Source organism: Varanus komodoensis, unplaced genomic scaffold, assembly GCF_004798865.1.
Source record: "Varanus komodoensis strain SLA01 unplaced genomic scaffold, ASM479886v1 scaffold14_1, whole genome shotgun sequence".
NCBI lineage: Eukaryota > Metazoa > Chordata > Lepidosauria > Squamata > Varanidae > Varanus > Varanus komodoensis.
Window position 1 is genome coordinate 27,879,018 of NW_025335438.1, and position 18,648 is coordinate 27,897,665.

The 18,648-nt window shown below is 41.9% G+C and overlaps 1 protein-coding gene across 1 annotated transcript in view; it reads right to left on the reverse strand.

The window, feature by feature from the left end:
* Positions 1-9,160, reverse strand: part of DLGAP1 (DLG associated protein 1) — a 138,485-nt gene extending 129,325 nt beyond the window's left edge. The window contains exon 1 of the mRNA XM_044423962.1: positions 8,204-9,160. Coding sequence (XP_044279897.1) covers positions 8,204-9,160 — 957 coding nt within the window. The remainder of the gene's footprint in view (positions 1-8,203) is intronic.
* Positions 9,161-18,648: the final 9,488 nt, after the last annotated feature.

Genomic DNA, 18,648 nt, shown 5'->3' on the forward strand with positions numbered 1-18,648 from the left:
TGGCCACTGGTCTATAGTTAGTGGCCATCTCTGGATCCAGTGACGCTTTCTTCAGGACCGGACGGACTACCGCCTCCTTTAAAGGGGCAGGCACCCGACCCTCCCTCAGAGAAGCGTTAACCACTTCCAAGATCCAGGTCCCAATCCCGTGCTTGGAATTATTTAATAACCAAGACGGGCAAGGGTCCAATAGGCAAGTGGTGGGACGTACCTTGTCCATATTGCTTAACTAGGTTACCTCTTTCAAGCATGGACAAAAGTTCCCTAATATTGCCCCTCCAACATCTGTCTATTACTACTGGAAATATCCTGGCTGGTATATAACATTATATTTATAAACGTTTTCCTAGATCTAGTGCATTCTTACAAATTTAGAACAGACATAATTGTATTGTGCATCCTGGATTGCTATGTTAAATTTGCTTTGCCACTTTTGTTGAGTTACCTCAGTTCCATTAACAAATACATTAATATTTTATATACTTTGGGCAATTATCTGTACATTCAAGTTTAATATTCTCAAAAGCATAAAGAACAGCCATGTCTATTTCCCTAGTTGACTGCTGAAACTAACTGCTAATTTTTAAGTATTGGAACAAGGGAAGGTGCAGATTAACATTTCTATATGTCAGCTGGGGATACAAGAAGAAATTGCTGGAATACATGCTTTATAATTTATTTTCATTTCATTTATAAACTCATACAGTTTGTTCTCCAGGTTGAAACCCAACATTACTAAGTACTGAAGTGAGGGATGGAGGAAATATTTTGTTAGCTTTTCCCCTCGCATTTTAAGAATTGTGTGTGCACCCATCCTTTCTTCTCTTGTTTATACCATATCCATTCTATTAGGTATATATTTATTTCTGTTTCTTTCTCAAGCCAAGGTGGGGTACATTGGTTAGAGATCCACTGTGTGATAGCCACTAATAAATCTGCTTAGTAATAATACAAAATATTAGGGCTTGAACACTCTTCTCTATTTCTCTTCTGTAGCTATATTGGTAATCTAAACCTTGTCTTTTATATATTGATCAATTGCTTGCTTATTGATTTAAAAATTACAGAACATTAAGTAGCAGTAGAATAAAGAAAATATAAATTAGACATAATTTTATTAGTACCAGCACTAATTTTGTTAATGATAGCAATTCTTCCCAACCATGAAAGAGGCAACCGTGTGTAGTTTTTGAGATCTTATACACTATACTCTCATGTAATAATTGTCAATTGTATTTATAATTGATCAGAGAATATTATTCCTGCCTACGTGAACCCTTTTGTTTTACATTTTGAGCTTGTACCACATTCAGCTTCTACTTTTTCCTCCACATGTAATTAAAATACTGCTAATTTTTCTTGGCTAACTTTATATCCAGATACATCCATTTAATGTATTTTTGAACATTCAATCTGATCTTATAGTATTTTGCAAGGAAAATACAGAATCATCTGTATATTGCATTGTTTTTCATTATTTACATTAATGCATTTTATGCCATTTTCATTGCACTTGAAGAGTTCACATCCTTCTCTGAACTCCTCTTTATAGTGTCATTAAAGGCAACATTATACCACTTACCAGAATCGTTGCAACAAGTGCTGTACAAATAAACTGGATCAGATTACCAAAATGTGGGCCATACACAAATCTCTTAAAAGCATTGTTCATAAATCTTCAATGAGTTGAATCAAGTGCTTTTTGCAGTATCTTCAAAGTATGATGATGAAATTATTTTGTCCTTTGTACATGGTTTTCAGAGTTTGCCAAGCAAGTTGTCTCCCATTCATAAATCATGTTTGGTTCTCTGTTAGGTAATCTTCCACAATTTTATTTAATATGTTGCTCATTTTTGCTGTCATTGATTTATAATTGGTGCTTAGTAAAGATATTGCTCTTTAAGATTTTGGTTTCTCAGCATTTTCCTTTTTCTTATAAATAATATTTTACATGTTTTATCCCAAGAAATAGGTATTCTTTTTCTTGGTAATGATGTGTTAAGTATTTTAACTAAACTTTGGCTAAGAAAACAAATTAATTCTTGATAAATTTCCTCAATACTATTATCTGGGCCTGCTGCTTTACTGATTAATAATTGTAATTGCGCACTTTTCAGTGGTAAAGTCTGGCCATAATTGGAGCTGATGGTTCCTGTTAAATCTACTATTCAAATAATTATGGGTTTCTGGTTTAGAAGGGCTATTCAATTTCTATAGATTTTCACAGAAGAATCTGAACTCACTGAGATTTTCTTCATTTGTAGACATTCTATCATCTTATCACTTTTGTATATAGCTTATTCTTATAGCTTTCTGCGTATCTTCTTTATCCTTTTTGCTAAGAAATTTTCTGATTTGGTAACTATACTCAAATAGACTTTGTTTTAAATATATCTAAGTGTAGTACAGGAGCTAGATGTGGAACTCTGGAAAAGGGTGACAGGAGCAGAAGAACAAGAAGACACTCTGTACCAGTGGAAGTATGAAAGCAATTGCTTGAGAATGAGACTGGAGGCCAGTCTGCAGTGGAAGAACTACAGGTTATCCTGTGTAACAATGATACCAAGACTAACAAGAACAAGAAGAGAAGAGTATTAGTTGTAGGACACTTTCTGCTTTGTGAGTTGGAAACACATGCATGTCATGAATACCTGCGGATTTGTCAGGTTCGCTGTCAACCTGATTAGTGATGTGACTGAAGGATTGCCAAGGCTCAGAAAGCTGACTGACATGTACCCCTTGCTTCCTACACATTGTTTGTGGGAACAAACAATACCACCACATAAAGCTTGGAAGAAATCTTCTCAGACTTTGAAGCTTTGGGGAAGTAAGCCAAATACTTTGGGGCCCAGATAGTTTTTCTTCAATTCTTCCAGTTCTTGAAAAGAAAAATACTCTAGGTGAATGCCAGACTATGAAGGTGTATGACATGAGAAATTTGAATTCTGGGACCATAGGCTACACTTTCTGGAAGACGGACTGCTGGCAAGCAATGGATTGTGCCTGGAAATAATGTGTTTGGTCACTGCATGAAGACGTTTATCAGGAGGGCATTAAACTGAATCCTACAAAGGAAGGAGAAGTACACCTCGGGTAACAACAGACAAAGGCTTAGAGAGCAGCTTTAAGAGTGCCCAATAATAGTCTTCCAAAAATGTAGGAAGAAAGCTAGCGTATAAAGTATGTGGTCTTCAATGTCTATGTACTGATACTCAGAGTATGGTAAGCAAACAGTATGACATTGAACTCTTAATACAGGAAGGCAATTATGACCTGATAGGTGCAACTGAAACTTGGTATGGTGACTCCCATGACTAGAATTCAACAATTAGAGGATATAACCTGTTCAAGAAGAACAGAAGGGGGGGGGACAACACATCTCAGTACAGAAATTAAGAGCATCTGGATTAATATAAATGGAGCAAGGCATAAAAGGAACATGGTGTTGGCATCTATTACCAACCACTCAGTCAAGGAGAAGATAAGGATGAAATCTTTAAAAAGTAAATTGCCAGGGTTGCAAGAGGCATGGTATTGTAGTTATGGGGGACTTTTTGGATATCTGTCCCTCTAAGAAATTCTACTCCTCTAAGAAATTCCTAAAACGTGTTGCTGACAACTTCTTCCTACAGGAAGTAGAGGAAGCTATTCTTCACTTGAGCTATTCTTGCTAAAAACAACAAAAAAGCCTTTTTCAGATATGTCCATAGTGAAAGGCAGAGCAAAGAAATTGGGGTTTAACTATTTAATGTGGATGGAACAATGATAACAGATAACAAAAGGCAGAAATGGTCAATTCCTACTTTGCTTCAGTTTTCTCCTAAAAGAGGATCTATGACCTTCCTGATGGAGAAGTACAAGCTGAAGGAGCAGAATGGCAGCTTGAAATGTATAGGCAAATGGTCAAGGCTCATCTCATTATATTGCAGGGGTCTTCAAACTTTTTGAATAGAGGGCTAGTTGAAAGGTGCCAGGGATGGGCGTGGGTCGCCAAGGTGGTGCGGGCAGGGGGCATGGGATGGGTGGGGGGGTGCATGGGTGTATGCACAGAAAGGCAGGGGCATGTGTGTGCAGAGATCATTTTCTCCAAGCAAGTCCAAAACAATCTCCCCCTCGCTTTGAGGAAAGGATCTACCGGCAAGGCGGGGAGTCCAAGGTGGGAGAGTTCTCTGAGCAAGTCCAAAACGATCTCGTTGTGAGCAAGCCAGCACCTTGCCATGAGCGTGTACATGTGGAGAGCTATGGCGGGCCGGATCAATGGGCATGGTGGGCCGGATCCAGCCTGTGGGCTGTAGTTTGAGGACCCATGTTCTATTGAATGAGTTCAAATCTCCAGAGCCCCTGTGAGCTCTATCCTAGAGTCATAAAAGAGCTGGTGGAAAAACTCAGGACCGTTGACAAAACTCATTTGTCTTTGAGAAATCATGGAGGACAGGGGATAGTGCCAGATAAATGGAGAAAAAGAAGAAGAACCTGGGAACTACTGACCAGTCAATCTGATATCAATTCCTGGGAAAAATCGGGAACACATTATAAAGCAGACATTCTGCTAACACCTTGAAAACAATGTAGTGATAATCTCTCTGGCTGACTGTGGGAATGTCATATATATGATGTATCATGACTTCAGCAAAGCGTCCAACAAAGTGCCCATGATATCCTGAATAACAAATTAGCTGTAAGCGCTAAGTGATGGAGCAACTATCAGGTGGATCAACAGCTGGTTACAGAATTGGATTCAAAGGGTGCTCGTCAATGGCACCTTTTCAAACTGGGTAGAGATAACAAGTAGGGTACTACAGGGTTCATTCCTGGGCCCGGTGCTCTTCAACATTTGTATTAATAATCTGGATGAGGAGGTTCAAGGAACACTTATTAAATCTGAAAATGACACAACTGGGTGGGATAACTAAAACCCAGAAGGCAGAAACAAGATTCAAGGTTGGAGTGCTGTGTTGAAAAGAACAGAATGGAATTCAGTAGGGACAAATACAAAGTTCTGCACCTAGGAAAAAGAAACCAAATGCATCATTGCATGTTGGGGAGTACTTGGCTCAACAATATTGCAAGAAGGATCTTGGAAGTGTTGTAGATCATAAGTGAATAGGAGTCAACAATGTGATGTGGCAAATAATAGCAGTATCATTTTCAAATAATGTTAAGTACTAGTTCTCCTCTACTCAGCACTGATTAGGCCTCATCTAGACTACTGCATCCAGTTCAGAGCACCACAGTTTAAGAAAGGTTCAGACAAGCTGGAAAAAGGGTTCAGCGGAGAGTAACAACGATAAACCAAGGACTGGAAAGAAAGCCCTGTGAAAGAACTGGGCATGTTTAGCCTCTGGAAGAGAAAACTGAGGGAAGATATGGTAGCACTATTTAAAGACTGTCACAAAGAGGAAGGCCAGGGTCTCTTCTTGATCATCCCAGAGCACAGGACACAGAGTGGATTCACAGTGGATTCAAGACACAAGAAACCAGAATCTGGCTGAAAATCAGGAAGAACTTACTGATTTGTTCGACCTGTATGAAAATGGAACCAGTTACCAAGGGAGGGCTCTTCTGCATTAGAGGCATTCAGGATGCAACTGGACTGTCATCTGGTTTAATGTGGAGTCCTGTACTAACTAGGGGGTTCGACCTGATGGTACTCTTGGCCTCTTCCAGTCCTACTGTTCTGTTATTCTATGATTCCAAGTAAAATCCTTCTTTGGCAGCCAACTGGACAGCTATTAATCTATCCCTTTTGCTGTGTCCATCTTTTCTTTGCTACTTTCAGCATCTGTAATTATGTTCTATTTCTAATTCTATTTTTTTCCAAATTATATTGCCATCTTTATCACATCCTTTCTTCTGGCATATTTCTGCTACAGTAAATTGTCTTCTTAACAAAGCTTTAAATGTAATAGTTCATTATTGTGGATGGGTTTGGATACCAGATTACCACTTTTCAACAATAATCTACAGTTTAATGATAACCCACACTCAACCCTTCCTTTAATACTTTTAAGAGTATGCTGGGAATTTCCCTTATTTGGAGTTACTTTTTTGAAAGTTCTCCCTTTCAGATGAAATTAGCTTTTGATGAAGGACTATAATACTTCTTGTCCCTAGCACATTTTGTGTAAGTATTGTCATTATTTATATAACACTATCAGTTTACATGATACCTTCTGGTGGAGATAGGCATGCATCGTTGAACGCATATGCTTTACACTTGTATTGCTGCCCTTTACAGAATCACTGAAAGAATCTATGCTCCTATACATCCTTTTCAACTTTGCATTCTTATTTGATTGATATGTAGGATTAAATGATACTTAAAATACTAATCACCTCCCCATTAAGACATTTCTCTGATTTTTAAACACCTTGAAAAAATAATACTATTATTATTGCTACTATTACATTATACTGATTTCTTCCAGATTTGGCAAGCAACTTCTATCTAGGTATAGTAAGCAGAGCAAATGTATGAGAAAACCTTTGGCCATTTGGCATACTGCTTTAGGGGACTACTGGACATTCATCAGAGAAAGCACAGATAATGTGCTCTAATTCTACTTTAGAAGTCTATTCCTGTCTGTTAAGTCCCCAAGGAAAGTCGCATGCAAAGATGATGCTAGCATATTTCCCCCTTTGTTTTCCTACCACCTGGTCACATACCAGATCAAGAGCCACCTAACAGTCAAGTCCCTGCTAAGGACTAATATAAATAAAACCCAACTAGAGGTGGCTTACAATTTTTTTCTAGCTGGACCTTTGGTAAAGCATCTAAATTTTGCTACTGTCAGCTACACTCCATAAATCCCTATTCTGTTAAGCACAGGGATATAGAATCATAAGAATTCATCCAAGACACAGGTTTTATCCTTTTCATAATTTATAAACCGATAGACAATGCATATTTTATATTCAAAACAGAATGCCTTCAAACCCCAGTTTCATTTATAGGTCCTCTGAACTATAACTACCACAGGCAGCTTAGGAGGACAGCAGGATTAGCATTGGTATTGTCCTCTAAAAGACAGTCCTCTCCTTTACCTAAGTATGGACCAACTTCCAAAATGACATTACAGAATGCCACATAAAGCTAAACACAAGAGAAAACTAGTCTGAAATATACAGTACATAGATATAGAACTAAATAGCTGGCAAACAGATCAGCACAGACATTATCTAACTATTTTTATATAATACAAAGATTCCTCTGATCAAACCTCTTTTTTCCTCATGGTCTTTTCTCTTCTTTGCTTGACATTACTCCACTGTCCATGCACAGTTAGATGTGCCATATCTGCTTCAAAATAAAATGCATAAAAACCAATCCACAGATCTTGCAAGACTGCAACTGTGTTAATTTTCTGATCCACGTTCTTGCCACAAACATTAACCGGCAGTATGATAGCTCCAAGAGCAGACATCTGATTCTTGACATTTAAAGATACAATACTGGTGAAAAATAGTGACGCTTTATTAACTGCAAACAGCTTGTGAGGGAGTAAGTGATGTACTCTTAAAAGAGTATAATCAGAACATTCAATAATTTCAGTCTTTCAGCTTTGCTTTTTTTCCAGTCAGTGCTAGTCTTTTTTTTTAAAGGAATAAATAGCTTGAAACACCAATCTGGTCACTTCATGTAATTACTTCATGAAGGGTTTTGTTTGTTTGCTTGTTCTTTTTTGTTGTTGTTTTTGTTTTGTGTGTCTGCAGGAGGGGGTCGTACGCACAAAACAGGTTGGTTCAGAGTGTACAAAACAATATGACATTACTCAATGTTCAAAGGGACTCAAATTTTCATCACAAAATAATAAAATGAAGGCAAATCCTAAGATTACAGAAGCTAATGAATGTCTGTACTGGTAATACCAGGTTCATTGAGATTGTAATGCTAAATGAAAGCTTTACTACCTCCAGCTCCCTTGTGACCCTGCTGTGCTGTTTTGTGGCTGAGTGCTTTTTTAATCCCTCCAAATTATTCAGAGAGCTTTTGTTCTTTTCATGTTAAGAATGAGAACCAGCTCCTCATTGTATGCATTCATTTGAAACACTGACTCTTAGCAACCAAAATGCAGATTTATTCATAATTTGTATTTGGATTAACTCCCACTTTCATCTTTCATTTGCAGTCTCATCTCAGTATGAAAAGTATGTAAGGAACCAAAGGCAGTGTAAGCAATGCAATCAATAACATATATGGTACCTGAAGATACTGGCAAGACCGCTCTTGTTGGCATGTTTCTGATTTCACCACTGTCTGGTCCATGTTCATGGAAGCTTTTTGGTAAACTTCACGGGCTCTGCTCACTGTCAGTGTGGAGGACCAGGAGCTTTTTTTCATTAACTGAGCATCCAAATTTACTGGCAGGTTTGCACAGGTGGAACATTTGACATCATTATTGCTTCTGGAAGGCTTCACAGTATGTTCACTAAGAGTGTTATAGGCTTCCATAAAGTATTGAGAAGTAGAACGGTCAGGGCATCTTCCCATAGTCATAACTGCATTTGGTCCATGGTAAATACAAACATCGTTGTCCAAGTTGTCATCTGAACTCCACCATCCTGATGCATTTGACCTGGATTTTCCATCTGATCTCCTGTCTTTGCTCTTGCTACGCTTGCCGTACCTCATAGTCTGAGTCTCCTCTGGGCTTGCTTTGCCACCATTGATGCTGCCCTTTGAGGGGCCTTCAAGAGAATGAGACTTGGTGAAAAGTTTTTGAACAGAGTGGACTAAGTGGCGAATTCTTCCTGGACTATCGCTACGATGTTCTACAGCAGTCCTTTTGTACTGTAAAGTATGGTAGCCATCTCGATTCAGAGGAAGCTGCCTTTCAAATTGGTCCAAAAGATTGGCAGGAATGCGATTACTTTTATTGGCTGCTCCATGTGGCACTAAAGCACACTCATCTTTAAGTTCATTATGGGAATTGTAATGTCTCCGAGGAAATGTGCTGCTGGCAATCTGATCACTGTAGGGAACCATGCATTCTCCCTGAAAAGAGTTCCTCTGAGTGTAGTAAGAATGATCTGCAGGATGATGGTCCACAGGATTTAACAAATATGGCTTCCTGTCTGAGTGATGTACCAGAGAGTCACATGCTGGTTCACAGGCAATCCCATGATGGTGACTGCGACTGCCAGATAATCCTTTCATCATTGATGTGAAAAATATTCCAAAGTCATCTGATTATGTGTACTTACGTTACCGAAAGATCACCAAGAAAGATCTAGAAAAATGGAGAACAAAAATATGAAATGCTGTAGTAAGAAATAGGAATATTTGTTTTGGATCATCATCATAATTATTACTGTATCCCCAAATGACTTTTAATTAGTGCCTTGTATCCAGACTAAATCAGTTGCCCTTAGTTCCTACTGAAATCAGTGGGAAAAATTCCAGTGGAATCCAAATACAACCAACTTAGTGTGCTGTACTAATGCATTCACTAATCAGTCATGGTACAATTTTATAAGTTAAAAGATGTACATTCATGGAATTTAGTTATATTTTTGGAGGGTTACCTGTCTCATTTGAAGCAGAGTGGGGATAGGTGATAAATATCACATTAAGCTATCAGGTAAGAAAAATTGTTTTCTTTCAGCCAAGAAGATGCTCTTAATGAACAATGTCTGAAGAGAAAGAAGTGGAGTCTCTTGTTAGAAGACACTTAGAATGTGATCGATGCTTCACTATCACCTTTACTATAAAGTTATTTCTTTTCAATAGTTACAGTTTAAAGACAAGTTAAACATAAAATACATTTATGGGATGACAGGATGGTGCTGATATTTCCTTCCCCTCCCCTTTGCTAGTATCAGTGTCTGGCAAGCCATATCTGTAACTGGCTTTTAAGACACTACATAACCTTGCAGCCATGCAACAACTTTTGGTGTTACGGTGAATGGTTGAAATAGTGTGGCTTCTGTCTTCTAACAAGGCAACTGGTCTTTGTGACTCCCATGTTCACAGTATTGTGGCTTCTGCCAGATGCCACAGCAGAGCCAGAAGCTCTAGAAAGGCTGTGAAATATAATTAGCACAGTTATGACTGTAGTGCCAAGAGGTTCTCAGCACAGAGCAGTGCAGAGAGTTTGTGCATCACATTGGAAATTAGACAGAGCAAGATAAGCATACTAAGCACCCCACGCTTAGGACTATAGTCCTTTCTTCTATGTAGACTTGCATGGGATTGTGCAAGTCTCAGAAAATGAAGTCTTATTTTATTATATTTATTTATTTAAAACATTTTTATCCTGTCTATATCAAAGATGGATTTCAAGACAGCTTACAAACACCATGTTGGCTCTACTGTGAACTTCTCAGTTCACGGTTCACAGTAGATATGTCTCAGTAGCTAAAATATAACCAAGCAGGTTTGTCAATCCTTAATGATATTTATATTGATAATTGTACATTTCTAGTTTGGATTGTCCAGGTTTCCAAGTTCTTACACCTCCGTTTTGCAAGTATATTGCCAACTATGCTAAAACCACATATTTCAGTGTAACATGAATAGCATTTGTAATGTTTGATCAAGCTGAACTCAGTGATTTATTCAAATAAAAGTACATCGCAAAAATACCTCAAATGCTCTTAAGAGATATTACAGCAAGGATCAGGCCTTGTCAATTACATAGTTCTCACTCTTTCTGACAATTCCTTAAAATGGTTCTTAGCTTATATAAATATCATCTTATCGTACTGTGAAATGGCTTAGTCTCTCAAGCAAAATAGTGATATTAGTTGTAGATTCTGGTTTGTTCTGAACTTCGTAATCATAGTTTCCTGGTTCAAATATAGCAGGAAATAGCGGACTTGATCCAGAGCTGCTGTTCTGATTTAGCGAAGGATCTGACTCTGCTAAATGATTGCTTTCAGAGTAGCAGAGAAGATCATTTTTGACCATTTTTCCTTATACCTTAAGTGTCCAGAGCCAACTCCCATACATTTCTAGAAGTTCACCATACCCTCTAGAATAGATTTCTTGGGATACAGGAGGCAATGCTCGGGAAATGCGGGATGAAGGGAAATAGTTGAAAGTGCCTATCCCTTCCCCTCCATGTAAGCATGGAGATCTCTTGCAGCTCTGCATTGAACATGACACTTAGCTAATCCAGGAAATCTTCAAACAAGGCACACTGGAAATGAACAGGGCTTGCTAGCTCAAAGCACTGTACATGTTTCAGCTTAATCAGCCAGTGACGTACACAACAGCCATGAGCATAACTGTCGTGAGGATTTGACAGAAAGCTTACATTCTAACCCAGTATTGCACAATGTGGGTCATGCAGCAACGTGTAGTTAAGAACACACAATGCAATTCCTAAGAATAAACTGAACACATAGAGCATCAGTTATCGAGGCTACACTTTTGTATGAATCATCAAGTTTTCCTTCAAAATACATGCGAGCAAAGACTTGAGAAAGGTTGGTGCTCTACTCTTATGTCTTTGAGAAGCTACATTTATTTATTTATTATTAAAAACATTTATACCCCGCCCTATACAGAAAAGCATCTTTATACACATGCGTACACATGTATACAATCTAGGGAGCAATTGTTTCCTAAACATAAGATGGAAAACAGCAGCAACATCTTTTCCCCCACTTTTATTCCAGTGTAAGCACAGGGAATTGAATCTGGGACACTATCCTGGAGAATATAGGCCTTTAACACTTTGCTGTCGCCTGCAGACCTGATCCAAATCAAGGCTCCCATGACTACAATCTTACATTGTGAAAAAGCGATCTGTTTGTCTTCTGCATTTACCTTTTAGTGAAAAAATGGGTGGGTCTGTGAGAGATACATCCAGCTACTAGTTACATTTTCAACGTAATGTGTAGTTAACCTTTACTGATAGTGGGAGAGAGAATGCATACTACCTTGACAGTGTATTCTAAGAGAATACTAACCATGATGGGGGGGAGGGAGGGATGAGTGCTGCAGACAAATGAGAAGGGGCCACTGTCATAGCCAAAGGAAATCAACCCTGACTGCTCTTTAGAAGCCAGATACTGAAGATGAAACTCAAATACTTTGGCCACCTAATGAGAAGGAACAGCTCACTGGAGAAGGGCCTAATGCTGGGAATGATTGATGGCGAAATGAGAAGGGGACAGTAGAGGATAAGGTGGCTAGATGGAGTCACTGGGGTGGTGGGTGTGGGCTTGGATGGACTCCGAGGGATGGTGGAAGAATGGAGAGTCTGGAGGAATGTTGTGCATGGGGTCGGGCATGACTTTGCAACTAAAAACAAACAAACAAACAAACCTGTCATACCCAAGATGTACTGTCCATCTTTGGGTTACTGAGGCCATGAATGGCTCTTTTCCCACCTGTTAGTGCATTAGTCTTCACAACTTTAAAAAGAAACAATCGAATTGGAGAAGATATGTCATTAGAAAGTTATGGAGCTGTAGACTGACTGGAACTTGTTAACTTAGAAAACATGATCACAAGGAAAGCACATGTTAGAGATTTATGACATCACTGATAGCACAGAGAAGCAGCTCTCTTGGTCTCTTCACACAGTCTGCTACTTGTCCTCACCAGGCCATTCAACCCTCATGTGTCCCCCTTTGCCAGCAACATGGCAGTCCTGGAAGATACCAGGCCTTTTCTCAGAAAGAGGCTGATGTTTTCCTACATCACTGGGTCCCTGTGTTTCATTTCTGTGCTCCTTTTTCAATGTATAAAGAGGGAAACACAGTGCTCTCAAGTCACAGAAAGAGGTTTGTTTCCTTCTGTGTCTTGACGTGCTCACCCTGCACTGAAATACAGTGAGAGTGAAAGAGGGGAAGAAAGGGGAGATATAGAAATGATCCTTTGGAACTACACGCTTGCTCGGGTTACTCCAGGAATAAATAAAGACTTCTGCTGAAAAATTGAAAAGAGGGTAAAAGCAGGATAAAATAATATTTCTCAAGGAATTGCTACATGGGATAGCAAACTTTAGTTCAGTTTCAGTTAAAAATGGAATGTCCATATACAAAGGCTAGGATGTGGGGCAGTGCAGAAATAAAGCAAGCAAACAACAACAACAATTTGAAGTCAGTGTATGACTATTACTAGTTTCTGATGATTAACTCACTGACAGAATTCCTTGAATTATCCACCTCTGTCTGTTTTTCCAGCACCCCACTATGGTCTACTTTTCTTTTTTGGTGTTATCTACTTGCAACATACTGTAATCTGGATTATATGAATTAATCTTCGGGATGTGTGACATGATATGATGCAAATCCTCTGTCTAGGCATAACCGGCCCAGGCAACTTTTGACTTGATGGGTGGTATAAAGCTATACTAAATAAATAACAGACTTGGTAAACAGAATGTTGTATTTCAGCTATCCTAAAGGAAGTTGAGGATACAATCATTTTATTACAATCTGGGATTGATGGTATAATATTACACCTTCCTGACAAGTGACCTTCTGGAGAGTAAAACAATTTCCAAAAACAAATCTGAAAACAGATATGCACTATATATACACAAATGTAATGGTAGGAAAAACATGAAGGTGCTAATTGGATATGTCTTTGAACATGACTTAGCATAAAGATAAAGTATTTGATATGTGGAATAGAAACAGATTTGATACTATGTTGCTAGGTAAAGGCAGGTTGCTCACCTGTAACTGTTGTTCTTCGAGTGGTCATCTGTGCATCACACATATGGGTGCTGTGCCTGTGCAGTGTCTATGGCCAGAAAGATTTAAAGCTTAATGGTTTTGACGGGAACTCCGCACCCCTCCTCCCCCCATGGTATAAAAGGGCAGAGTGCTCGCCATTTCCTCAGTCTACTGAAGACCGATCGTTTGTCCCCTCACGGGAGCGAGAGATATTACAGGGGGAAACTGCTGGACCATAGAGAAAAAAATTTACTGACAGAACCAGTATTGAGGAGAAACAGTACCGTATAAACCCATTCACTGACACTGAGTGGGGACAGTGGGTGGGTTGTGTGACTGCACAGATGGCCACTCGAAGAACGACAGTTACAGGTAAGCAACCTGCCTTTCTTCGTCATGGCCTCTGTGCATCACACATATGGGTGATTAGCAAGCTTACAAGACCCGGAGGTGGGCGGTGTCATCATTGAAGGACAGAAGAAAGGATTGCCCACCCAAAGGAGCAATCATGTCTGGCATGCACATCAAGGCAGTATTGCCTGGCAAAGGTGCAAGGAGTAGTCCAAGTGGCAGCCTTGCAAATGTCCTGAATTGGTAAGCCAGCGGCAAAGGCAGAGGAAGCGGTTACCGCCCTTGTGGAATGCCCTCTGGGCGTGACAGATAAGTCAAGCTTGGCGAGCTGATACGCTAGTTCAATGGTCTGTACGATCCACTTCAAAAGCCTCTGTGAACCAACAGGAAAGCCTTTATCATGGTCTGAGTATTTAACAAAGAGGTGGATAGATTTACGGAAGGACTCCATGCAAGACCTGTTAAAGGCAAGGCAGTGATGAACATCGAGAGAATTTAACGACCATTCTATCGGTGTAGCAGGCATAGGGAAAAAGGCCGTTAAGACAATGTCCTGGTTAATATGAAAAGGAGACACAACCTTGGGTAAGAACGCTGGATCAGTACGGAGAACGACTTTCTCCTTATGGAAGTTAAGGTAAGGAGGATCTATCCGGAGTGCGCAGAGTTCACTAGCCCTTCTGGCAGATGTGACCATGACGAGAAAGGCAGTCTTCCAAGACAGAAGGTGTAAGTCAGTAGTTGCCAGGGGCTCGAAAGGAGCTCGGGTGAGTGCCTGAAGAACAACCAAGAGGCCCCAAGTAGGGATAACTGGACGAAGTGGTGGTTAAAGGTTCTGTAAACCCTTGAGGAATAGACGTATGAGGGTATGAGAAAAAAACGAAGAACCCCGCACCCGTCCGCGGTAGTGGGAAACTGCAGCTGTATAAACCTTAACAGATGATGGCTTAAGTCCAGATTGATGGAGTGATAAGAGAAATTGAAGAATATTTTCAACAGAGGCTGAAGAAGTGGCAAAACAGTTGGATTCAGCAAAGGATGTAAAGTGCTTCCATTTGGCCGCATAAGACCGGCGAGTTGCAGGTCTTAGGGCAGACTGGAGAATCAACTGAATATCGGGATGGAGGGCGCTCAGATTCGATGAGGAGTCTACCGGTATCAGGGAAGAGGAAGCTGTATCAGGATGGCATTGGACCAGTGTAGGAGTCTCTGAATCCGTCAGTACCGAAGGGACCCCATGGTTCATCGAATGAGCCAGGCTGTCAGATTGAGTGAAGGAAGATCCGGGTGACGAACAGCTCCATCCTGTCGAGTTATTAGATGAGGTATGAGAGGCAGGCAGAGAAAGGCACTGCCGGATAGATGGGGAAGAGTAGGGAACCATGGTTGATGGGGCCACCTGGGTGTGATCAGGATCCCTGTGGCACCCTCGCAGATGATCTTGGCTAAGACCCTCATTATGAGTGGAATTGGGGGAAACGCATAAAAGAACGTGTTGGTCCAAGGGATCACAAGAGCGTCCCCTGTCGATCCCTGGCTGATGCCGGCATGAGAGCAGAACACCTCGCACACCTTGTTCGTGTGTGTGGTGAACAGGTCTATGTCCGGAGAGCCCCAAGTCTGGAAGAGGTGATGGCAGGTCGAACAATCCAGTTCCCATTTGTGGGTCGTCAACATCTGCCTGCTGAGGGCATCGGCCTCATCATTGTTGGTACCGACCAGGTGGACAGCAAGGAGGGTGATCTCCCTGGGAATGCACCAGTCCCAAAGTTGCATCACCAGGCGGGCCAGGGGGGCAGACTTCGTCCCGTTTTGTTTGTTTATGTAGAATACAGCGACCATGTTGTCGGAGGCAACTTGCACAATGTGTTGCCGAAGAGTGTCCTTGAATGTTCGAAGGGCTTTGAAGACCGCCAGGAGTTCGAGGTAATTGATGTGTCTGGTAGTCTCCTGGTGGTCCCAGGTACCCTGTGTATGGAGACCAGCACATAGGGCTCCCCACCCGGTAAGGGAGGCATCGGTAAACAGGGTCAGGGTCGGGTGAGGCGGACGAAACGGGACGCCTATGGACAGATTGTGTTGCATAGTCCAGCATAATAGAGTCTGGAGGACGGAGGTCGGGAGGCATAGGAGACGGTGAGGTGAGTCTCGTTGAGGTTGAAACAGTCCGTTGAACCACAACTGGAGTGGCCTCCTCCGTAGCCTGGCATGGGGAACTGTGGAAACTGTAGAGGCCATGTGGCCGAGAAGTTTCTGCACCAAGAGTGCTGGAACAGCTCTGTCCATATGGATTTGACAGATCGATGAACACAGATTGTCTTGTCGACTTTGTGGAAGGAAGGCTCTCGTCAACATGGAATTGAGATGGGCTCCAATAAAGTCAATAACCTGTGAGGGAGTAAGGCACGATTTCTCATGATTAAGGCATAGTCCCAAATTGTCCAAGAGGGTACAAATAGTCTGAAGTGAAGTCCTTCCTTAGATGGGGAGAAGATCAGCCAGTTATCCAGGTAGGGATATACTTGAATGCCTTGGAGCCAAAGATGCGCACACACCGGAGCCATACATTTTGTAAAAACCTGGGGGGCAGTAGCCAGTCCAAACGGTAGGACGTTGTCCAGGCCGGAACTGACAGTGAATCAGAGAAGATGCCTGTGAGACGGGTGAATGGTGATGTGAAAATAGGCATCTTTCAAGTCCAGAGAAGCAAACCAATCCTCTCTCCTAAGCAATGGAAGGATATTTTGAAGGGTGATCATCTGAAATTTCTTGGTTTTGATGAACCTACTGACGCCATGTAGGTCCAGTATCAGATGAAGACCACCATCATGCTTAGGGACCATGGTGGAAGACCACCATCACGCTTGAGTAGAAGCCGTGGAGCCCCTCGAAGCATGCAAGCTGTCGAATCGCTCCTTTACGATAAAGCTGCTGAACTTCGTCAACGAGAACTGATGGCTGAGGCGTAAATCAGATCGGTCCCGGCGGGGGCATGGTATCAAACTCAATTCGGTATCCATGCTGTATGATGGATAAAATCCACTGATCAGATGTGATGGACTCCCAAATGGGGAGTCGACTTTGCAGCCGATCCCCAAAAGGAAGAGGGGAAGGTGGGTTGAGGAGGAGAGGAGAGGTTCGCTCGTCCCGTCAACGCTGACGTTTGTCAGAGTCGGGGTGATGACGGTTCTGCTGGAAGCATTGTTGTTGCTTCCGACGCTGTTGGCGGGGCTGGAACTGCTGGCAGCCCACAAATTGCGAGAAGGACTGGTATCTATAGGACGGACGAGACCAAGACCACTTATGGTGAGATTGGTTAGGGACTTCCATCAGGCAAGCTGTAACCCTCGACTCATGGATAGTCTTCATCTTGTGGTCCATCTGAGCATTGAAGAGCCCTGAGCTGTCGAAAGGCATGTCTTCAATCCAGCGTTTTGTCTTGTCTGGGAAGTTGCAATTTCAGAGCCAAGCATGGCGATGGAGGGCTACGGTGCCAACAAGAGCTCTAGAGTAGGAATCAACATGCTGTCTCACCATGGAAAGCTGCTGGACCACCACCTGCATAGCCTCTTTGATGAAGATTCAGGCCAGGTCTTTTTGCTGGTCTGGAAGTGAGGCCGTGATATTTTCTAACTTCTGCATTAGAAAATATTGGTATCAAGCCAGCGTGCCCTCATAATTAGAAATACAGAGGACAAGTCCTGTAGCAGCATAGATCTGACGAGCCAACATGTCGATCTTACAGCCCTCTTTGTCGTGGGAGTAGTGTGTCCCCTCGACTCACGTCCTTGAGAAGACTCAACGACGATCGAGTTTGGTCTTGGGTGACGCAGGAGGAATGGAGTATCCTGCTCATGGACTCGATACATAGACTCGTATTGCCACAAAGTGGGCTGAGGCTGATTGGGGTAGTTCCATGGCTCCATCATTGCCTGGCAAAGAGTAGTAATCAGCAGCAAAATGATGGTGGCAGACTATTCGCCCTTGAAAATATTGTAGAACTTGTTGGTATCGGGATCGAAGCAGTGCTGGGCCTCAATCTCAAGTGACTTCGTAAGCCTCGCCATCAGTTCCCCAAAGGTTACATAGGGTTCCACCGGTGAGCTGGGACCCTGTGTGGAGTACTGCGTCTGGTGAAGTAGAAGCCACTTTGGAGTCCGAGTCCGAATCGTAGTGAGGCAGGAGGCTAGAGGAAGAGTCAATAGGTGAAGTGGGACGTCTGGACTGAGCCACTCCCGAAGTCGAAGGAGCGTGTCTCAGTACCGGAGAGAGGGTATGATTGTGTACTGACAGGTAGTAACCGTAGGGTGGATAATCATCCCATGATTGAGACAGCCTATGGGGCAGCTGAACCCATTCTTCCAAGGGACGAACAGAGGCACGCTGTTGATATCACACCTGCTGAGAAGCAGCCATCGGGGAAGGCTCGAGTGATGGTTGGGGAGGAGGTGAGCAAGCCATTGGAGGAGCGTCCTGAATCACTCCATCGGAGATTGATCCCAGCAAGGAAACGTCCTGTTGCTCATGGGAAGACTGGATGGAAGGTGCAACCCGTCTTGGAGACCCAGGCGGGGTCACTTGCATGGTCAACTGGAGGACCAGGTCGGTTGGTGTCGGTACCAAAGCAGCCGTCGGAATTGACGAGGTGGATGAACTCAAGTC